We start from the raw sequence: 24,598 nt of genomic DNA on the forward strand, positions 1-24,598 counted from the left end.
ACCATTTCAATTTCAACATTAACTAATTCACTGTTGATTATTTTAGCAGAATCATTCCCTACATGTGCTTATCCTACATCCCAAGCTGCTTCCCACTCTTCCTCAGGTGCTGCAAGCCCCATGTGTCCTTTAATAATTGCCAGAATCTACAGTTTCAGTACCATCGTCTATGGATGCAGTTAGTCAGTTAATACAAAATCTATGGCATACTTGACAGCTGAAAATGTATGTACATCATAAAGCCAATAACTTATCAGTGTACTATGGTCTTCCTGTACTGATTGTCACTCATTTCCATATTTATTCAGACCGCAATCTCCTATTTTTAAAAATGGTAATGAAGTTGTTGAATGTCAGTAAGCTGCAATGCTGAACCTTCCAACAATCTTGCGGCAAAGTTTAGGTCTAGCTTGCCATGGAGCACACAGGGCCTTGAGTGCATGTGAACACAATGACTGGGTGTGAATAACTCATTTATTTTATATATAAACATTGTGATCAATGCACCTTTTGTGAGTAAGGATTTTTGGCAAATCTTTCTAGGGGTTTCCAGTTTGGTAAGGATTTCCCTAAATTAAGGCACAAATAGGAGCTAGTCATGGCCCTGAATCTTTCAGGACATATCTTGCCCCTTCTTTCATTGGTTCACCCCTGCTCAGATAGGTTAGTTTGTACCTTTCCTGCAATTCAGCTCTGTCAACTCAATGGATGTTTCTTCCCACTAGCCATAATGGGATAAGTCAATCTGTTCTTGCTCATCTTTTTTACTCTCTTGGAATGGATTTCTCTCACCCTAAATTTTGCCATGCACAAGACGACAGGAGTTTCTTTGAACTGTGTTTATTTTCCCCAGATGTGACAGGATCATGTGTTTTCTAAGTTAATTTTTCACTCTACAGAAACAACAAATCTGTATGTTGCTTTTTTAATCAGTTTTGTCTCCAACTCCAACAGAGCTGAAGAAGATCCTAGTTTCACCTTTCAGGGCACACTGATTCAACTGGGATCTAACCCCCAACTCCTAATGTTGATAGACTTTATGAAGAAGGATACCTGGCCTATCTCCTGAAATGGATGAGCAGGACAAGAGGCTGTGGGGAAGAAGAAACTACACAAAGATAAAACACTGCCACTTTCTTAGGCCTGGTCTACACTAGAGAGTTTTGTCAACCAAAGTCAGCTATGGTCGTCAAAACAGAGGTGATATACACATTGCAATCCCCCCCCGCTGACAAAACTGCCGTTTTCCCAACAAAATAAAACCACTTTGACAAGAGGTGTGTAGAGCTTTTGTTAGCTTAGTTAGGGCAATGCAGTGTCAGTGTAAACACCGAGTCCCCTTACATTGGTGGTGGGACTGTCATTCTTTTCAATTTCACCATTGACAAGAGAGTCTAAGCCTGGGCTGCTACAAGCCCGGGACTTCCTGCCCCCAGCTGGGAGTGGGGCAAAAAGCCCAGGCTGCTGCAAGCCCAGGGGACTAGTTCCCAATCCCGGTTGGGAGCTGGAGCGAGAAGTCTGGGACTCTCAGCTCCCCACACTGCCCCATAGGTTGATGGAAGTGCTCCTAAAAAGGGACCTATGTTAGGTAGACTTATTTTTTAAGTGTAGACGAGGCCTTACTGATTGCTCTTGATCACGTAGCTTATTGTCATCCCTTAAACCAGTGCAGGTCTCATTAGAGCACAACCAACTCTTCCTTTCTTCAAAGGAGTTCTTGGTGTTGTAGCCTGGTATCCGATCTCAGAAGCCTACCATGGCATAATTGCCTAGGAAGCTTCTTTTAATAATCAACTAGCAGATGGGTTGAAGAAAATTAACAAGGACTGAATCTTAGGAAGGCGTTAATCATCTCAGGCAAAAATGCCACCTCTTGCTCAGCAAAATATTGCATTTTCAGCAAAGTGCCTCATTACTTTCCTTCTTTTCCTGCTAGTTTCTCCCAAAGGCCATAAAAAAGGGCAAAGAAACCCAATGCCTCAAAAACCAGAGGGTACTGTCCAATACTAGATCTGAACCCCAAAGCAGAGGACACAGCAAATAGAACTAAACAAACAAGCCCTGTCCTTTAGAGGAGAAGCAGATCAAAGAACAGAAACAGCAGGAATGTTGAAAAGCTGGCCGTCAGCATGAGAAAACAGATAAGTGTATGTCAATGCAGATGTGAATGCTGTACAAACAACACTGTGCCCTAAGCTACTGCTGATCTCTAGCGAATTACTCTGACATCTGCCAATGCTGCAACATTCTAGCAAAATTATGGCCATTTCTATGTTCCTCTGCTAATTTTTAGCTTTTATTCAGCCAGTAAACCAAAAACAACACCTTCGAGTTGCCTATTAAATGTCATGCTGAGAGAATGAAAGCAAAATTTACAGTATCGTAAAGTCATAATGACAAAAACAAAGGATTCACATACAGCTTCTATTCCATCCTGCTCTCAACCTATTGGGTTTCAGTGGAACAGTAAATGAGATCAAGTGTCAACAATATGCTGACAAAAAAACTATATGTACCCTCATCTGGATCAGAAGATGCTGTCAGTTAGTTGCCTAAATGTCTGAAATGAATAGAAGAAACAGTTGGCTTAAACTTAACCCAAGTAAAACATGAGGAAATACTTTGAAAAATCTTTAAGAAATCATGACCAACTCCTCAGTCAATAGTCAGACTGGTGCAAATCTTGAAGTCACACTCCATTCAGCTTTATGCTTGGACGAGCAGGTTCCAGAAATATATTTCTCCACCTCTGATTGACAAGATGACTGCACCCAACTCCTCAGACAAGGTCATAGTGATGTTTACTTTTATTATTTCAAGGCTGGGATACCACAATTCTCCCTGAGGCTGACGGAACCAACTGCAGATTGTGTCTACTACAGAGTGCAAGAGCTCTTCATGTCCTCAACAGAACACGCAGACTGGATCATATCACTCCAGTGGTCTGCATGCTGTTTCCCTGTTCAATAGCAGATCCATTTTAAGGTCCTGGTCCTCATCTTCAAAGCCCTTAATGGGTTGGGGCTGACTATCTTAGATACCCTCTCTCTCTCTTCAGCACACAAATGATGTGATAAAACTGATATTCCTACTTGGAAGAGATACATTTAATTATTGTATTTGGTGCTTAATACCATCATTGGTGCACTAGAAACAGATCTTGCAGGAGTTTTAAGACCTTTGTAATACTTACTCTGAGTTTGGAGTTTCCTGACTTTTGTACAGGTGTGGGCCCCAGTGGATAGAGCAAAATATTTACAGCACATGTGCTTCCCAGCTGAAGATGTTTCTCTTAACTCTTACAGTGTGCCAGTCCTAGGGCCATAGACAACAAAGCCCTTTGGTTATCCACAAAACAATACAGAATGGGCAGCAGCAGTGCAAATTTCTTACAATGCCCCACTCCACTACAAATGTCTCAGCCCTGGCCTGGAACAGACATTTCTATGGCCCTGTCTAGTCTAGAGGTTTTGGTTATGTGATAACTCCACTGTCAAAGCAGTGGAAAAAAGCAGCATGTGATCATATAATTAAAGATTGTGCAAGGCACAAGGGGGCTGAGATAAGGTTGCATGGGCAACATTCCTTCGGGTATTTCCTAACTTTAGATCGTTTGACTTAATGGTCTTTTAATGTAGTTTTTAAAAAACATATAATTTAAGTTTTTTAACACCTTAAAAATCGAACAGCAAAAATTTCATTCTGTGGAACCATCCTGACCCCATATAGGAGTCACGAGCAGGGTTGAGATCTTTAGAGCCAGAGTGCAGTCCTCTACCATTTGAGGTAATGGAGTAACTGAGGCCATGTCTACACTAGCAAGCTTACACTGGCACAGCTGTACTGATGCAGCTGCACCACTCTAAGATTGCATATATAGCCACTGTTTGCCGATAGGGGACAGCTCTCCTGTTGACATAATAAAAACACCTCAATGAGCTGCGATAGTTATGTTGGTGGGAGAAGCACTGTGCACACTGCCACTTACGTTATCAAAACTTACGTCACTCAGGGGGGTGTTTTCTTCACACCCCGAATTACATAAATTTTGCTGGCATAAATGGTAGTGAAGATATGGCCTGAGAGCAGTTGAAGGCTGTTATCTTCTATGTGGACCTGCCACTAGAGGGATGGAGATACTTTGTAAGTGGGTTTCACAGCTATTTGCTAGACAGTAAAGGAATGCTGAGACCTGGAATAATGGGTTCCAGATTCTGTAGGAGAGTGCCTTCTAGTGACTACAAACCTTTTTGCTCTCATCGCCCCCAGGCTCCTATCTACCCATCTCGCCGCCCCCCCCCCCCCCCCCCCCCAGACATTCCCCACCCCTCTGCATTCAAATCAATCTGCTTCCTCCTCCTCCTATAGGTTGCCTGGGCACCAGCAGCAGGAGCACAGAGAGCATAGGAGAGAGTTTCTCTGCTCTCAGGTCCTATGGTTGGTATCACAGCAGCTCCTGGCAGTCACAAGGAGCAATTGCTAGGAAAGTCGTTACAGCCCTAGGATAGATAATGCACAGTCCAGGCTAGTCACATGAAGCTTTGAGATGCAGATGTCAAACTAGAGAGTCTCTAGGTATGTACAAACTACCATTTTTACAGGCTTATAACTCGGCTAGAACTTCTCAATGAAACAATGAAGAATGTTTTTAAAATCTCATTCTTGCAAATGGGAGAATCATTTTAGCTGGAAAAAACAAAACAAAAAAACCTTTGCTAATGTAAAACTGAGTCTGAGGCCAGTACACTCTATGTTCTACAAAAAGTAAACACTGCCAGCAGGTTTTATTAAATCTGGATTTGAAAAAGAAACGTGCTTTTGACTGAAGACTTTCATTCCAATTGTCAAGCAGGTCAACTTCAGGGGCATGTGATGGAAAGAACCTGATAGATCTTAAACACCCAGTCTTGTGTTCACACACACCTCTTACGCATGTTATACTTAACTTCACACCTCTGCTATTCAATTTCTGTGCCCACACTCTTTGCCAGTGCACCTCTGCCAATTCACTTCAATCCTGACCAGCACAACTCCATTCAATCTCTCCCAAATATTAAACCCCGGACTCACTGTAAACAGAAGTGTGGATACTGCAGTGTACTCTACACAGGCTGCGTGTTAAAGCAATTCAGGAGCGTTGCACTTTTATAGGAAATACATTACTCCTGGTTCCACGAGCTATGCTGGCTGACAGTTGGCTTTTAGATGCAACCAAAGATGTTCGCTTTAATGTATGAATCCCTAATGAGTTGGATCCTGATAACATTAGTATCCTCTCCCCCATTTGATACTGTGGCTGTTGAGATCATCTGTGTAGTGTTCGGTATTTTTGTCTCGGGTTCGGGATGGAGCACACTGACAGAATGCTTTCTATAGTGTTTGTTTATTATATGAAATAGCGTAAAAAAGACAGAAGAGGAAGCCCTTCACCATACAGGAACAGGAGCTCCAGCACCCGTCTCGAGGTGAAGAGTACAATGAAGATACAATCAACCACAAAAATATAGAACAGCAACTTACAAATCTGCATGGGCATATTATAAAGGGAAGTGCCCCCGCCTATGCATTGTTATTAATATCCTGAGCTGAGCGACCGCAGCAGCAGAGGCAGTTAGTGCATAGAGAAGTGAACCATAAAGCCAGGAAGAGACCCGCCAAGAGGATGCCTATTGCAATGTACTCCTGGGGGGCCATTAATATAATAGGAAGAGATCTAGCTAAACGGGTAGAGGGGCGCTCACCAACACAAGGACGAGGAGACCCATACTTCGTCCTGATGAGCGAGTGGCGTCCGGGGAACCGTCCTGGCCGAGGCATCCGCTGTGGCTTCCACGGAGTCTCGGGGAGTCTCCCTGTGGGGGGGCTCCCGGGGGACTGATATACCCTTTTCCCCCTCGCCTTGCAGCAAGCCTTACCCAGTGATACATGACGTGTATCTCAATCCCAGTTAGGGATTGGGCCTTAACACTTAGTTGCTATTAGTCTATTGGTGGTTAGTTGGGGACTTCCTGGAATGAGGTAACGTTAGTTGTTTACTTCAAGTAAGACTTAACCGCAGTCTTACTTCTCCTTTCTTATTACTAAAATAGAGACTTTTTAGCTTATCAAGCATTAGCAAATGTCTGTGGTCGTCTCAGAAGACTCCAGACCCCAAGACACTTCCTCCCCCGGCCTGAGGTCGGACAGAGGGCAGCGCCTGGGCTCTGCTCCCGAGAGGTCTTGACCCTTGCTTTTCTAGCTTAGCATTGCTTTTAGGGCCTTGCTTTTATCAAACTATACTGATTTCGCGTTACAAAGTCTTGCGCACCCTAACAATCTGAAGCAACAGAACTATCATCCTTGGCTTAATCGTGAGGGGGATGAAGGCAGGGTGCTTCTGTTATAACTGGGAGGGGACAGAACTGTGAAATTCTATTCCCCTGTTAGGAATTTGGTGACCTTCAGGTCATGTTGCAAGGCTTATTTGTTCTCCCAGGCTTTTTTCCAATGTCAGGGTGGAGAATATCTGCATAGGGTGATGGGAGAGCTTTCTGAGGGATTCAATGGAAATTGGAATACTGTTTCTGTTGGACTTTGGTCTCAGGAGTTGTTCTAATTTTACATTATTTGCACATGTGCCAAGAGCACTGGTTTACAGCATGGCCGTGACTTTTAAATAGAATAAAAGGAAATGTTAAACAGTATTTCTTTTGTCACAAATTATGTCAGCACACTGGCAATATGGATGATTACTGAGTCTTTATCTGCACTGTACTTGTTTTAAATTACAAAGCAAAGAATAGAAGCTTTAATGGGTGCTTTTTAAAAAATACCTTTTTCTAATACACATTTGCCAACCTGCAGACAGTCTTTTACCCAATTGAATATGAATACAGCAGCCACTAGGCAGTACGGAGTGTGCTATGACTATTATAAAACATCTTAATTGAGGCTGTGGTTTTATTTTACATGCTCTCGGAAGCATGTACAAAGCAATATAACAGCCTTATTGCAAATCCCAAAGATAATCTGTAAAAACGAATCAACAATTTGTATAACTAGATGATGAGATAACATGTAAAATATCAACTGCAGCTTTACTGCGCCTCCCATTTATTTTTTAGGTCTTGATTACAAAGGAAATGCATGAGAGAAGGCAGTAAATGCAGCACAGCTCAACTTTAGTACAGCATTTGACACAGTGCCACATGAAATCTTGCTTGCAAAATTCATTCAAATTGATCTGGCTATGAACACTGTCACTTGGACTGAAAACTGATTGAAAGACTAAAGAATTGTGATTAACAAGCAAGGTGAGGAAGGAGGCATTTAGTGAGGACCACAGAGAATGGGGTTAGGTCCTGCTACATTTAACATCTTCATTAACGAGCTGGGAAATGGAAATAACAGCTTATTAGTGAAATTAGCAGATTCTGTTAAACTGAAAGGAGTATTAAACATCAGTGTAGAAAAATACACAAAAAAGGCCCTAGAGGTTAAAAACATGGGCAGGTTAGAGGGATCCTTAAACAGCTGGAGATAGAAAATTTAACATTTTAGTACCAGTGAAAAGTGCAGTCTTCACACTAGACACTTGTCACATTCATATTCAGGCCTCCACCCCAGCTGACCATAGATCTATGCTGTGGTGTCCCTCTCTCTGTATCATGAGCAGTTTGGAGACTGACTACAGAGTCATGCAGCAGAGCCAAGCAATTTATCCCAACAGAGAGGCGGAGTGTTTCCCCTGCATTCTTATTGAGGGAAATCTCAAAGCAACTTTCACACTCTGGGAAAGCACTGCCATAAATCAGAGATAACATTCAGAGAAAAATGCTGTTTGTGGCTTTGTTGCAACAGTCATGGAACAGACATTATGGAAGCTATTTCACTGTGTCAAGCTACCAACATTAAAAATGAGAAGGTTCAAAACCTTAGCCAGTCAGGCATACACACTAATCCACATCGCGTTGCAGCCATAGCTCACGACTTAGGACACCTACAGGATAATTACTGATAAAAAAGACATGCATTAACTGTAGGCATATTTCAAAGATGTAAAGATACAATCTGGAGCTCCTGTGGTAATGAAAAAAGACATGACACTGTCTTCAAGTGTATGTGAATAAACTCCAGTATCCTGTCCAAAGTTTGATTCTGCTAATTACATCATTCTGCCTCCTTAGCACTCCTTCTGCAGTTTCAACTAGGCATGGTTTTCATCCTCATTTCCTAATCTAAAATGTTGTGTAGCACTACAGGTTTTACAGGAGTAGTTACATTTCACTGGTGGTTGATGGGATCACTGTGCACATTTTGTTATGTTTGTCCATTGTTTCGGGAGGAAATAAATGAGCTCCACAAATATCAAACTTTTGGGCTGACAGCCTGGTTCTTCCACACAGCACAAGCACAAACAAACCTCCTCCCAGCCCTAAGACAATGGCTCATTCATACCAGCTCAAGCACTTGTGTTAAGCTAGATAGGAAACCACAGCATTGAGCCACACAGCCAGCTAAACAAGATGCCAACGTGAAGACAAAGCTCTGTAGGAGCAGGGGAATACTCACCCTCATGGATGTTTCTCCACCATGTGGCTGCTGCAGCCTGAAGACCTGAGCCACCATGTGTTCTGTGGAAGGGTGAAGCAGGATGCGCCGGGAGGCCAGTCCCACCATCACATACCTGCCCATCGGAGACAGGCTCACGGAAATGGCATTGGGACCTGGGGATAGAACACAACAGATGACATTTCCCTTGAGGGATTGCAGAGCCACTGGCCCTTGTCTTCATTAACTGTCTGCTCCCTCATCTGCCTTATAATCCACTACATAATGAGCTCAGACTTGCAGTGTCCACTGAACAAGGAGAGCCCTACCACTGCCAGTTAGAACTCTCAGCAGTGCCCTCCCATTAGTAACTAGGATTCTAGTAAGTAGTGCAACCTCTTCACAGAAGTGCTCCCATCAACAGCCAGGACTTCAGCAACAGGAGCTTCACCACCATAGTGTCACGTCAGTGCCTGGTCAGAACATCAGTGACATGATCTCCCTCGCAGCAGTGGCGTGCTACATCATTGTGATCTTCAGATGAGGACATTTCAATGCCAAGAGCACGCTGCTGAGGTAGCAGTCCTGAGACCTCTCCCGTCCCTTCCCCATGATGCATTCTTACCAAATCTCTTCGTGTATAGCATCTCGCCCAGGTTGTGGGGTGCCAGGGAATATACAGCCAATATGCCTTCATCAGGAAAGCCCCGCTGACTGCTGGGAATGAAGGCTGCCAGAAGCTGCCCATCTGCAGAGATATCGCAGCTAGCATCATTGTAAATCTTGCAGTTCTGAACAAGCACGTTCACAGAGGCTGCAAAGGAAAACAAAAACAGGGGTTAAAGAAGTAAAGTTGGAGGTAAGGAGGAATTGAAGCTCAAGCCTAGTGCCAGAGATAGGGATTCCCTTCATGCAAAAAAGCTGCAGATCTTTGGCCTCCTTGAAAAGGTCCCAAAATATTCACTGACCTACTGGACTACAATCTATTCCAAAATGCCTGATATATAATTTTGAAAGGCCCAAACTCAAATCAAGCCCAATTTTTTCTGTTCCAAAAGGTATTTTTCCTGAAGGCTGGTGCCCTGCCCAATTTCAAATTTCAATTTCTGCTATTTCACCTAAAAAGAGATAAAAAATAGTTACAGGCTTTAATAATGAACAAATTAATTCCACTCTCCACCAAAAATACTCTTCTTGTACTTAAAATGCAGAGAAGGTATAAACACAATCCAATGGCTGGAAGCTAAAGCTAGATAAATTCAGACTGGAAATAAGATACATTTTTAATGGTGAGAGTAATTAACCACTGGAACAATTTACCAAGGAGATGGTGGATTCTCCATCACTGACAATTTTTAAACCGAGATAGCTTTTAAAAAAATCCAGTTCTCTAGGAATTATTTTGGGGGAATTTCTATGGCCTTTGTTATACAGGAGGTGAGATTAGATGATCACAACAGTCACTTCTGCCCTTGGAATCTTAGAATCCATGAGTTTCAGCCCGTAAAAGTGTTAGAACGTGATGATACTGAAAACAAGGAGTTCCATAGAAACTGGTAAACAATCCTAATCAACTACAGAAGTCTGCTTCTGTAGAAAAACTCCATAAATATACTGGGCACTTCAAACTATATATAGCTGCCCAAAAGAGGACGAAACACCAATTCCAGGGAGCGTACAATCTAAAGATGCGTGAGTGGATACAGTACAGAATAGAATGGCTAGAGATCATTTCTTCTGGAATGCTCTGCACAACATAGAAGATTGTAGAAGGAAAGGAAATGGCAATTTACAAACTAGCCTGAGACAGGGCCAATTTGAGGTGATATCAGAAAGTAAAGTCTGAGGCTGGTAGTTGCATCAGTCCTTAAGAGGAGAGTAGGGCAAGGGAGTAGACATAAAGCAACAGCACACGTTACATGGGAAAGGACAATGGAGTATCTGAAGAGACATTTACAACTGTTAGCACACAAACACCAACTCCAAATAATCTCTGGTTACCCTCCAGCTAATGAAAAAGAGATACGATTAAGGCCAAAGCCCATTTCCGAGTCCCAGGGAGATGACTCTGCCATCTCCAAACCACTGCTGCTGGACACTAAATAGGTGGAATTACTTGTTCCACAACACAGTGCCAATTGTGCCCCATAAACCTTCTCTCTCAAGGCCAGGATGTCTTCTAGTCTTCCCAGGGCTGACGAACACCAACAACAGTCCAGGAGGCAAATCAAACATAGAAGGTGAGAACTACTGCACTATATCAAATCAGGGGTCCATTTAGTCCAATATCTTGTGTCTCACAGTGGTTGGTAACCAAATGCTTCAGATGAAGATGCAAGAAACCCTGCAACCAGCAGTTATTGAAACCTGCCTAAAGGGAAAGTTTCTTCCTAAATCCCACAGTTAGTCATTGATTGTGCCCTGGTGCCCTTCTTAGTTTTGAGGGTTTCTTTTTTCTTTATTTGTGTGTGGTGTAAAAAAGATTTCATTTTATCAGGCTTAACTTTGCTGCCTTTCAATTTTATTGGCTGTTCCCTGGCTCTTATATTATGAGAAAGGGTAAATAAAAGAATCTGATTTACCTTTTCAGTACCATTTATTTAGTGTATGTACTGCTATCATGTCTCCTCTCTAAACAAAACAATCTCAATCTGTTCAGTCTTTCCAGGTCTCTAATATTTTCCTCACCCACCTATCAACCCCTCTATTTCTCCTACATCCTTTTTGAGACAGGGTACCTAAAATGAACATGGTACTTCAGACGAAGGTATATGTATCAAATAGAATATTTACATATTATTTTATATCCCACGTCTTATACAGCCTAACATTTTGTTTGTGTTTTTTGACTGCTGCTGCACATTGGGCAGAGGTTTTCATTGAGCTGTCCACAATGACACCCAACAGGATTTTGAGTATTGTTCCTTTTTAAATTTGCTGCATATAGTGAAGTCTTTTTAACAAGACAGATTGTTAGCCTCCCTGCCAGAAGTGAGCAATCTACCCAACTTGGTGTGTGCCTGGAATATGAGCAACATCACAGATGCCGGCTGCACTGTACAGGGAGAGCATCCTACATTTCAATCCTTTCAGATCTTATTCACACTGACTTTGTGAAGGTGCTTCTCTCTCGCCCTATTTACATAGGGTAAGGGCAGAGGTATCACTGCCATATAGGGTTGAGAGATGCCAGTGTGTCAGCAGGGAAAGTTTTGACTCAAGAAGTGGGGATCTCAACAACATCAGCAGGTTTTTGGTATAAGTAATTACTCTCAGGGAACAGGGATTTCAGGACTTTCCAAGTCCTGGTGGGTGGAGATCTCTATACACCGCACAAGATTCTAGCTAGTTACTCTTTGGGACCTGCTCTATATAGAACAGCCAGTACAGGTGTTTTTAGGAAAATGTTTGCTATTTCAGTAAAAATCTTTGTGACAAGGCTGCCCTTTCATCTCCTGTTTTTTTTCACATTGTTAATGCAGCCACCATGCTGACAGAACAGAACAAAAGCAACATCAGAAAACAAATTGAGCTGTTGTGCCAAATTGGAGAGCATTACACCAATAGCACAATTACGCTCAGAACCAAGGAAGGCTTGGAATGCAAGCAAGAGGAGCATTCTCTTTGCTACAGGTAACTTGGAGAATAGCAGTAGCCATAATATTCTGCCCATTCCCAGCCACCTTCAGTGCTCATCTTCAGAAGATCTGCTTCATGGGCTGTATATTGTTTCTCATAGACTTTATTTATTACAATATCTTGTGCCACACACTGGTGGGGGAGAGGGCTTACAAATCAGTGGGTATTGACTGTCTCCCACCTTGAGACATGGCCAATGTTATATAGGAGAATAGATTTCTGGTTTGTGTCTAAGTGCGGTGGAACGAGACCAGTTTGCCCAAGGTAGTTAGAAATCAAAATAGTGAGCACTCAGCAGCATAAGAAGAGAGACTATAATTAAAAGGGTGACAAGCCAGAGATTTATGCTCAGAGTTTCACTTTCTTTAATTTATATAATCTGGAGAAGGGTGTTCAAAATTTTTTAATCCATTTACTGCACATCACTAGCTTGTTACTAAGACAAAAAATAAGCAACACTCATTAGAAAAAAACACAATAAATGAGTAGAGTTGGCTCTGCTTCTGCCACCAAACGGGCTTCCTATTCCACTGCTGACATGGTTAAACATCAAGGATACGATTTAGTCATGGAGGTCACGGATTCTGTGACTTCTTCGGCTTCAGCGCCGCTACAGCGGCTGTGAGCTGGAACTGTCTCCTGCCCCCCACTCCACCCCCTAGCTATGGCTGGAGCAGTCAGCAGCTAGGGCTTTCTTCCCCACCCCTCCACACGGCTGGAGCTGTCCACCCCATGGCGGGACTCTGTAGCAAGGCTCAGGCTGTTAATTCCCCAGGAGCAATCAGTCCCTCTTCCCTGGTTATTTTTAGTAAAAGTCATGGATAGGTCACAGGCTTCTGTGAATTTTTATTTATTGCCCGTGACCAGTCCATGACTTTTACTGAAAATAACCAGTGACAAAAATCTTAATCTTAATGATCATGGCTCTGCCACAAGGAAAACAAAGGGTAACATTCATTTTGGAGTCATTAAAAGAAAGGTGGGGGAAGGGAGAGAAAAAGAAATAAAATATATGGGATTTTAGTTTATAGAGTGCCCAAATCTATAATGCCCAAGGCTTCACAAAATAATCACTTTTTCTCTCTCTCACACCCATCCTCTGCTTTTAGTAAGATCTGCTGTTGAGATGAATATTGAATCACATCAACTTGGCTTGATTTTCTGACAGGTGCTCCTGCCACATAACTGAGGTCACAAACAATGTAACTAATCAACAAGACCATTGCCACCAAACATCCTTATTTCAAACTCTTTTTTTCTTAGTTTAATTGTGACAGGAAGTGCTGCTTTGAGATGCTGTTGGCCACATCACTAGAGGTCTGTGCAGATAAAAAAATCTGTATCCACATCCAATCTGCGATCCACAAACACAGGCCATAGATGCAGATATCTGTAGATTTGCAGGGCTCCAGATATAAAATTTGGATATGCATCCATCCACAATCCGCAAACATGGTCCGCGGATATCCGTAAATATAAAGCAGATGTCCATGGATTTGCAGGGCTTGAAATATCACCTTCCTTTTGATGGGAAGTGGACCCTGCAAGCAATCCCAAATTTGGGATGTATCACTGTGTCAACCTTAAATCCAAACCACTTTTGCTTTCCAGAATTTACTTAGACACATCAACATCTTCCTGCAAATGGACAAGATCCACCTCAAACAACAGCTTCCCAGATAGCAATGGGAAGTGATCAGGAGTGAAAAAATAACCAGGGCCACACACGTGAAGCTGAGTCACATTCTCAGAAATTCAGTTTTTCAGCATAAGACTGTTTAGAGAGAATTCCTCCTCCCTCCCCAGCCCAGACATTCTTTATGACGTGGTAAGCTTCATAGCACCTGTGACACTGTCTGGATTAGGGGTAACCAGTTAATGTTATTTAATATCAATATTGCAAAATTACAATAATTTGTAGATGATATCCCATGTCAGGTAGTATTGGAAAGGTTATAATGTGCTACATATAATAATGTTTATGTGCATGTAACAACTGTGTATCTGAAGTTATAGATAAGACTGTCCATCTGGATTTCAAATGTGTTTACTCCTGAAGTAATTGTATCCAGACTAGCTAGTTTGTGAATGGACAATGCCAGTTGATGGCCCATCAAAGGATACTTAGCTATCACAATGAGCCATAAAGGAGTTTGTTCCCACCAGTAAGCGTTCCTGTGGACCCTTTAGCCAGGTAACAATGGCTGCTTCTATGACTCAACAAAGCATGCAAGGACAGGTGATTTGCTCAGGTGGCCTGGGACTCCATCTCCTTTCTGTGAATTTCCACGAGCTTAGTTAGAAAAAGAGTATGCACCCATGGGGCAGAAGGGATATAAGGCCTGAAAACCATCTACAGTCATACTTTATTTTCATTCCTGCTTCTTACCTCTGGATCTGCAACTGAAACTGTGAAACAAAGGATTGAGACCCATCCAGGTACTGGATGAATACCAGAGAGACAGTACTAGTCTGCAAACTCGACAATTCTACTGAGAATCTGATATATGTGGACTTAAAATCATTTGTATGTATCTGATTGCTTTGATCATTTAATAATTCTCTTTTCATTTGTTTCTTTCCTTTTATAATAATCCTTTAGTTTTAGTTACTAAAGGATTGGCTGGCAGCATCATATTCTGGGTAAGATCTGAACCTACATTGATCTGGCAATATGGCTGACGTTTTGGGGTCAGGAGAATATTTTGGTAAAGGGAATAGAGTTTTAAATAACTTTTCTCTTTACTGGACCTAGTTGCTCCCTGGGAGCCAGAGACTGAGCTGCAGTAAAGGGCTGGGTATTTTTTGTTGTAGCTTTTTGATAAGCATTGTGGGAAATCAGGAGCACTGCTTGTGACTGGTTTGGGAATATAACTTCAGCGTTACCCACCAGTTTGGGAGAATCTGTTCTCCTTTTTGCAGCCTGCCCTGACCTTGGCATTTTCAGATGGGCTACCCTACGCATGGACAGGTCACAGCATCTTCCCATGAATTTCATGCCTGAAGTGTTAGGATAGCTGCCTGTGCATTGGGAGATGGTTGGATGAAGAATGTCTTATCTAACTGCATTTTGTTTATGACATCATCTTACAGACTCACATCTCACATGAAAGATGGTATCGCCAATAGCACAATGCCCCCAGCACCATAACAGGGCACTGGGCTCAGCACTGACACAAAGGAAAAAGCACTCCTACAGAACGCCTCATCACTGCCTCTTTACAGCATCTGGATATTCCTTGAAGGTGTCCAACTGAGGTACTAACAAGATCACAGCTCAACGTAATTAGGCTACAGGCCAATCCATGCCAGGCAGGTCTGATCCTCCTTACTTCCCTTCAGGGGAAAAGAGGCCAAGTCTTCCTTCACTAATGGTGTGAGGAGAACAGCCTGGAGAAGTTTCTCATGGATACTCCCAGTACAACAGCAGCTGAAACAAGGAGTGGTGTGATTCTTACTTTTGCACTTCACACCTAGAGTTTATAGTGGTGGATGCATTAGAAATACAGAAACACATCAGAAGCAGAGGTAGGCCTGTCTACCCATTAAGGCCCACCCAGTTCAATTCAACTGATTTAGTGAAACCAGAATAAGTCTGTATGTAGACACTCTTACATGGGTTTAAAATTGGCTTTTTGGTTTAGCATAATCCTACAAAAAAGCCTAAAACAAATTAACATAAACGGAACCAAGCCACTCAAACCGAAATACAAGTATCTGCACACAAACTTCCATAGGTTTCACTAAAGTCAGTTGAAAAATGCATCTCTAATTAAAATGGTGCAAATTTGCATACAGACAAAGGCAAAGTTAAACAGACCAAAACCCTTTGTGGACATGCTTACTTCAATTTAATCTCTTCTCATATTGCTTTAGCATCTGTCAGGAAATTTACAGGTACAAGCTAAAGCAATATAGAGAGCTTCAATAAAAAAATATGTCTGACAGAGATGTTGTTTTCAAACTGATTTTGGTTAAATTGGTGCAACTTGTGTGACTAAAGAAAAGAAGTGAAAGTGAGGGGAAAGGAACTGCTCAAGGTCACATCAGGGTTCAGTAACAAACAAACAATCATAGTTCAGGAGTTACTGGCTCCCAGTACTGTTCTCTTTCCTCTGTGCCCCAGCATTAGGTCTCAGGTTTCAAGTGCAGCTCTGGAGTAATTCTGGTCACTGAACTGAGAAGAGCAGCAGCCCCAGTCATCTAGAGGCTCCTTAGTACTCTACTGGGTTGACCAACAAGCAGCTAGCCTTGGTTTGGTGCCAAAGCAGGTTTAGCAAGTGCCTGTTTTAGAATGAGACCAGTTGCTCCATCTTTACTTCCCACCCAGAGCCTAGCAGAGATAACTATGGTTGTTAAGACAGTGGTTTTCAACCTTTTTTCATCTGCAGACCCCTAAAAATGTCAAATGAAGGTGCGGACCACTTTTAAAATAGTCTGCTGATCCCCAGGGGTCCATGGGTCACAGGCTGAAAACCACTGCTGTAAGATGTATGAAGTGCCAGAGTTGGGTGTAGCAAGTGAAGAGTGGGAAAGAAAGGGAGAACAAAATACCTAAATATTTTAAAATTAAAATAAATGAAGTAAGTAGGCCTGGAGCCAGGCTCAGATCAGGCACAGAGTGGGGAGTCAGATGGGCACAGGATAGGCTTGAAGCAAGGACCAAGGCTGCAGACAGACAGAGGATATGCATGATGGCAACTGAAGACAAAAATATTCTACTCCAATAATCTGCTAATTATAAATGATCTCTGAATGGAAGTGTCCTAGCAGGGGAGAGGGAGGAGTTTGAAATATTGATGCCTCGAGGAGCAGATGGTTCTGCCTTTCTATGGGATTCCATAAATTATAAACAAACGCCCTGTACAAAAATTTAACAGCAGCCTGCTCCAGGGCAACTGGATGAGCCCAGAAGAGCTATTAGCAGCTGAAACACATTTCAAATGTATTAAAAGCTTGTGGAGAAGCACAAAGGATTTTAAACCAGCAGCAAAGTTTTCTCCTCTCTGATCGCAGTTTTATCCTTGTGTCGCTAACTGGGAAAGGAATACTTCTCGTGGTCAACAAGGCAGAAACCTGCCCTTGGGCACAGCTCTGCTCCTCTTGTTAAAAACCCAGATTAGGATTACAAATTAATCCAGTCACTGATTTGGTACCTGGTAATTCAAGGGTGACGAGTAGGTACTTTACAGTTCTCACAATGCCTGAGAGGATGCTACCTGCTACCACCCCTACCCACCCGCCCTCCCCGCCCCGCCCCGCCCCCCCACCAAGAGATATAATGCCCCTTAGATAAACAAAGTCCATTTAATTAGCTTTTCCATGCATTATTAAGAAGCAACTTTTAAGAAATGGGTCTCTCCTTTTCAGCAGGGGTGTAACCCTTGAAACATCGTTCTATAAATTTCTGGGGGAGGGGCAAGAGAGACAGAAAAAAGGAAGCAAGGCAACTCCCTCTCTAAGCACTGTACAACTAGCACTCTTATCCCTATCTATGCAGTAGCTGCCTTTATTCCTAGGATGGGCTACACATACTTACCTGAGAAAGAAGAGGGCTCCTGGTATTGAAAAGGTTGAGCAACACTGCTCTACTCCTCAATTGTTTCATGGGTGGGGGTGCGGAAAGGGAAAGTCCAGTGATAGTTCTTTAATCCTCTACCCTCCAGCCAGACAGCTGGATGTGTGGCTCCCTCTGAGATCCCAAATACCATAAATCCCGAGGATCACTGGAAGTTACAGTTACAATTCCGGGCATATGTCAGTATAGTACACAAGAGACCAAGTATCTACCACAAACTCTAACCCAGCCAGCCCTTCCACTCTCTGTTTGCAAGAGGATGAGGAGATATAGGACAGACTAGAACATTACCATGAAGATCTCCAGCACTCAAAGGAATGTTCACTGATTTGAGGAGACACCCACAGAAACTGATCCATGCAAAGAACTCTAAATGCAGTCAACAAGGCGTATGTGGCAAAAAGAGAGTGGTAAGAGCATCCCATAGGATTCCAACAAGTCTGCTAATGATTTTATGCCTTCAGTTGAAGTGACAATCACATCAGGAAATCCAGCACGCTAATGGAGCACTAGTTCCCTTTCCAGCTTACCATTGCTGATTTCAGGCAGGTCAAACTTGGTGAAGTCCCACCACTGGAGCCGGTAGGTGGTATTGGCAATGTTGCTGGCCACAGCTGACTGTCCATCTCCAATCACAGCCCCTGGAGGGGAGGAGAAAACAATCAGCAACTTGACCATTTTGCTTTCCCTAACAGATCATCTGAAAATTTCAGTGCAGAAGATGAATCAATAGAAAAAAATTTATAGCGTCCACTGCATAAAGGCCTCTCTCTAGGTTCCTAAACAAAAGGAACCAAGCAACATTTGCAGAAATAGCAACAAGTCATAAATAAACCACTGAACAGAGGAAATGGAGAAAAAGGCACAACATCCTTGAAACATATTCTGGGGAAGGAGGGAGAGAATATAAGATGGTTACACAAAAATATTTACCCAAATACAAAGGCGGTTTAATTTATTCCTACCTAGTCTTATTTATTTATTCCAGATTTATCTTATTTTATTGACACCTCCACAAGGCACATGTCAACGACTCCCTAATTTCTTATATAATTTGTAAGGCAGACAAATGTATGCAAAGAAACAAAGAGCTGTGGCCTTTAAAAAGGCTCTCTCAGAATGAATTTATTCCTGTATTGATAGCTACCTATGTGGGGGTTACTCCTATTAACAATCGATATTTTATTTATTTTAATATCTACTCCCATTAACAGACAATATTTGAGCTGATCCATAAGGGGTCACTCCCACAGTGGAAAAATCAGAGAGGACAGGACAGAAAGATACGTTCCAAGCAGTCACAGAATGGCAAACACATATGATCCCTTTGTTTTAATCCATGCCCTTGCCTTCGTTTTGTTTTTCCCATTAATTTCATGTGCCATATTTGTCTCGGCCGTAAGCTTTTCAGGGCAGAGAATCTCTCTCTCTAAAGCACAATATAAAGAAATGGTACTATATAAATAGCACAATGATAATTATGCTAAAATGCAGGTGAACTTGATGACTACGATTGGCAGAATTAATGTTTTTATTTTTTTAAATAATTTTCATGGATGATAATGTTTATTCATAAGCTTTTAAAAAGATTTTTATTGGTTTAAATTTTCATAATTCAGGGAAATGGGGGGGGAGGGAGAAATTAACTTCAGATGTCAAAATATACAAAAAGTAACTATCCTTAAAACAAACAAAAAAGTTCTCAAGCAGCATTTTTCTTACTTTGTTTAGCTGTAAATTTAGATCATCAATGGAAATACTTTCTCATCATTTGTGTGTATACATCGACGTTTATCGACATTTACTAATAAAAATGTAATCCGTCCACTATTTCTGACTGATTTATGCTGTTGAGTCACATGTGTGCCCTCCTTGGCCCTTTAAAATGACCCCTGTGTATGCAGTGTTTTTGTAGCCTCACAGAGGTGGTTCTTTGGTAAAGTCACATTTTATCGGTTATGAAACAGATGTAATATGCGGCCTCCGCACTAAGAGAAACTTAGAAAACCTCCTTCTATTTCTTAATTCACTCTGATCTCCTGCTGGTAGGGAGAAAGGAGGCTCAACACAGCTGTCTGCTTAGTTCTCTTCTTTCCGTAGCAACCCTGTTCTGGCTGGTCATGATTACTGCCACATAGGCAGTCAGAAACTCAAATTTCCCTTTGCCAGGCTAGATGCCATTCCCAACTCCAGCAAACCCTGCCACAAGGCACTGACAATGGGCATTAGTTTAAGTCAAATGCCCTGGAAACTCATATCTAGAAGAGATGTGGCCAGAAAATAAAAGTTCTAAGCACACTGGATTGGGAACAAAGGAATCACGCTGGCACATCAAAACAGAGTAGCTCAGAGGCATTGTGCTCAACTCCTGGGGCTGTGGAGGAGAAGAGAGACAGTGCCCACCCAGCAACAATGTATCTGGAGATTTCATATTCCTGCACAACCTCCAGATGCAAGCAGACTTAGTGCTGTGGGCACACAGGCGCACACAGACAAAAGTCCAAGACAAAAGAATTTGGTCATGGAAAGGAAGACAAGCCAATTTCAAATGAGGAAGAGTGCAGACCCCAGAATTTAAGGGAATTTGTTTAGCTGGAGCATTCTTGGCAGTAATGATGAAAAGATTAGACTGTTAGTAGCCAAGTTCTCCCAGAAAGTCTGCACAGGGTGCTGCAGCAGCTGTATTGGCTGAGATGGAATTTCTTGGACAATTCAGACAGACCAACTGCCCTGGCAGAGGGCTAGGAGTTTGCTAAGTCCAGTTGGCACAAAGGCATGCAAGGTGAGCAGGCCAAGCTTCCCAGATTCTTTCATTCTCCCTTCACTCCTGCCTTATCAAATCCTAGCAGAAAGCTCAGGGAAGCAAAATAAAGATGGTCTGAAAACACACTGAAGAAGGCTTATGCTGGTCTACAAATAAAAGAGAAGTGAGAACAAGGGTGAAAAGCAAACTCAAGAACAATCATGATGAACAAAGAGGAAGATGCTGAAAAAGCAGCTACTGGTCCCCTTTATATAGATAAGCCGTCCTAGGCCCTGGTTTGTAGTTCCAGTGAAAGCTCAGAAAATATGCCCAGGATGAGATTTCTGAGCAGTCAGAGCTTTATATTGTGTACTCAGCTATGACAGGCCTCCAGCGACTGACAGTCCTCCATTGTGCTCCGCTCAGCCTCTCTATCTGCCTCTTTCAGATACACTCGCAGACAGCTTGGAAAGCAGAAATGAGAACATTTTCTATCACTGCATAAATGCCCAGGGCTTTCCCTCTGTATCCGTGCCCCCATGCACAGGGTTCCTCTGAGAACAGGAGATTGTGCTGGAGAAAGCTGATGATAAATAGGATTCAGTGTGAATGAATTCTGCACCCAGGAGTTAATGTCCATCAGCAAGCCCGTATCTGGGGTACAGAAAGGAAGACAGATCGGTAGGTTTAAACTCTATGCTCCTAGGTGCAGCAAAGTCTGCTGCTTTCAAGCCTGCCGTGGGCACATAACTGCAGCTTCCTCCTGTGCTGCCCCAGAGCAAGAGGAGAAGAAAAGGAAACAGAAGTCTCTGTACAAAAGGCATAGTGATGGAACCGGCAGGGTGGGAGAAGTAATGAAAACTATAATGATTAGTTACAGTAATTGCCCTATAAGACTGAGTCACAAAAGGGTTTCTCTTCTACAAAGATACTGCAGCTAGGAAGGGAAGCACACCTACCATGCAGGGCACTTACTCCTGTATCAGCCTGGCTGCCGTAAGACAGCAAGACACAAGCCTTTCCTGGCTTATGAGGAGGATGAGTTTTGTGGGCACAGCAGGCCATGTCTGCACCACTGTGAAGATCTTTACATGTTCTTTGGCTCCCAAAGAGAAACCTAACAAGCCCCCTAGTTATGCCACAAACTGCAGTCTCCCTTCCAAAATCCATGTACCGCTTTGTATGAATGAATGTATGAAAGGGGGAGGGCACTTCTGTCCATGAAGCCCTCTCAACCTCTGGGACAAGAAAAGCTTTCCAGTATTCTTAACCGTGTATGCTTTCCTAGGCCTATGTCACCGTGCCACAGTGGGTCACCGTTAAGGATATCAGATTCAGGACAAACTGCAGAGAAATAGGGCAAAATACACACCAGACTGGTGATTATTCTTTCTATAAGATATATCAAGCCAGCAATGAAAGTAAACTTCTGTCTTAGCACACTGGTTAACAAGAAGTCAGAAAAGCAGTCTCCTTAGACATCTCAGCCCTTGTTTCACTACTCAGACACTAGACTTTATGATGAGTGGTTATTTAAAATCAATTTAATCAAACAAAGGGTCCTTCCAATCCCAAGAGATCAGCCACACATCCAGGCCAATATATAACTCAGATCTTACCCAATAATTATAGTCCTGCCAATCCTTTATAAAGGTTTCTTCTTAGGGAAAAAGAAAGGAGAGTTAAAACGGTCAAAGAATCACGTATATACAATTTCTGCAAAGTTCTTGAGTCAGGTTTTAGAAGTAGTGAAATAAACTGCTGATTTGCAAAGTTTCTGGAAATTACCCAGCCTGGGGGTATCAGTTCTTGTTTAAAGATTCCTTGTTAGAAATCCAGTCCAGAGAAATGAAGCAGGAGTGGACTCAAAGGTGAAGACAAGATGGAGATGGTGCAACTGCCTTATATACCTTCTCCCAGGTAGGTGGGTGCCTTCCGTCTCTCAGTTAGTTTGTGGAAAATTACAAGCCCAAAATGGAGTCCAGGGTCACATGAGCAAGTCATATGTCCTTGGATGCTTTGCTGAGTCATAGGAGCCACTGTCCACGCTCTGGCTGAAACATTCACCCAGAGAACCATTGGGTGGGGACAGTCTTCTATGGTCTATTGTGTGAGCTAAGTGTCCGTAAATGGGCCACTAGCTTGCCCAGTGCATTTACAAAGGGTTGTCTGGCTTCAGTGTAGATTTTACCTGGTGGGTGTGACTCAAGAATGCAGTATATATGCAGGATGCCAGTACACAGTCAATATCTACAACTTCAGACATAAAATCTGTATTCCAGATACAAAATGATATATGCATATAAACAGGATAGTCATACTCAGCAAATCATAACTATTCCATTGATACCTTACATGACATACATTGCATTAGTTTAGTTGTAACTGTATAACAGTGATAGCAACAATGTTATACATGGTTATATTTTTATCATACAACAGTGTGCTGGCATACTATACAGAGGCCATTCCCCCCTCAGTCAAAACTGCAACATGTCAGTTTGTTTGGCTTTGTGACACAACTGTATCTATTGCTACAAACACTAATCGACAGCACATCATTAGCAAACATTTCCTGAGATTTTCCTCAAGACCTACTGGTTTGGCCAGGGGCCTTTCCAAAGGATAATGGTGTTCATTTGCTACCCCTTTTCTTCCTTTTGCTTGAGGTCCCAGGCTCTCTCTCAAAGGGTAAAAAGCAGATCTTCCTCTGTTGCTCCAAGAAAGGGTGAAAGCAGCCTTCTGCTCTTTCACTCATATGGCAGCCCACAAACCCTCCCAGAGCCTGGCAGAAGCTAACACAATAGATGAGTGTTACTACCACAGCTAGCCCAAGCAAGAAAATGTCATCCCTAAGCAGAGAGAACTGGACAAAGGGATCAAACCTAGAAAGGGTCAGCTGTGCATGGATGTCCATGGGCAAAAGGATTCTGGCCATTTCTCAAAGGATCCAAAGCGGTTCACCCCACATTAATGCCTATCCTGTAATTTACATGCTTTCATTAAGTAATTACCTGCATTTACAGTAATTATGTAATTGAGAAGTGTAATTATTAAATTAGCTCTAGTTACATGTAATTAATGTCATTCAGTTTTGTCTCTCAAATCCATCCCGTAATCTCACATGCATGCATGCATCACCCTACAATAAAGACAACTCAGAGTGAGAAATCAAATCCCGGACTCTCAGTTGGACAGGGGGGAAAATATACTTTCATGTGTGCTCCTCATTACACTGGGCCCACACAGCACTGCCCTAATTATTTCAATCTGTCTCTCCAATGGAAGAGGAGACAGGAAGGTGAACAATTTAGGAAGAAAGTTATAATCCCCACTTTCCCATTGCTCAGCAGAGTTTCCACACAATGAAAAGTTTCAGGGACTCGCTCTCACTGCTGGCTTTGCCAAAGCAGAGTTTTAACAAGGTACTGATACAGGTACAGGTGCTGACGTCTCAAACTCTGGTGCAGCTTGCAGACACTGAGGGTACATCTACACAGGGATAAAAACTTGGGCTGGCCAGGTCAGCTGCCGTGGGCTTGCAGGACTTGGGCTCAGGGCTGGAAAAGCTGTTGCGTAAATGTTTGGGCTTGGGCTGGAGCCATGCTCTGGGATCCTACCAGAGTGGAGGGTCCCAGAGCTCAGGCTCCAGCCCCACCACCTACACAGCAATTTTCAGCCCCACACCATGAGTCAACTGACCTGGGTCAGATGCAGCCATGTCTCTGGTCTTTTTTTCCTGTGTAGATGTACCCTGAGAACACTTCAGCTTCTTTATAGACTTCAAGGCCAGAAGGGACCAGTATGATCATCTAGTCTGACCTCCTGTATAACACAGGCAAGAGAATTTCCCCAAAATAATTCCTAGAGCACAGCTCTAAGAAAACATTCAGTCTTGATTTAAAAATGGTCAGTGACGGCGAATCCACCATGATCCTTGGTAAATTGTTCCAGTGGTTAATTACCCTCGTTAAAAAGTTACACCCTATTTTCAGTCTGAATTTGTCTCACTTCAATGCCCAGCCATTGAATCATGTTATAACTTTCTCTGAAAGATTAAAGAACTCATTTGTTCCCCATGTAGGTACCAATATAGTAATCAAGTCAAA

At 42.6% G+C, this 24,598-nt stretch overlaps 1 protein-coding gene across 3 annotated transcripts in view; it reads right to left on the bottom strand.

Annotated features, from left to right (window-relative positions):
- Nucleotides 1-24,598, bottom strand: part of AMBRA1 (autophagy and beclin 1 regulator 1) — a 190,450-nt gene that overhangs the window by 44,297 nt on the left and 121,555 nt on the right. For all 3 annotated transcript variants that reach the window (XM_067557650.1, XM_067557649.1, XM_067557648.1), the window contains 3 exons: nt 18,277-18,387; nt 9,155-9,343; nt 8,551-8,705 (listed from right to left, as the gene is read on the bottom strand). In XM_067557650.1, coding sequence (XP_067413751.1) covers nt 8,551-8,705; nt 9,155-9,343; nt 18,277-18,387 — 455 coding nt within the window. The remainder of the gene's footprint in view (nt 1-8,550; nt 8,706-9,154; nt 9,344-18,276; nt 18,388-24,598) is intronic.

The sequence above is a fragment of the Emydura macquarii genome, unplaced genomic scaffold (assembly GCF_026122565.2).
Source record: "Emydura macquarii macquarii isolate MOO-44397 ecotype Brisbane River unplaced genomic scaffold, CSIRO-AGI_Emac_v2 contig_1876, whole genome shotgun sequence".
Taxonomy (NCBI): domain Eukaryota; kingdom Metazoa; phylum Chordata; order Testudines; family Chelidae; genus Emydura; species Emydura macquarii.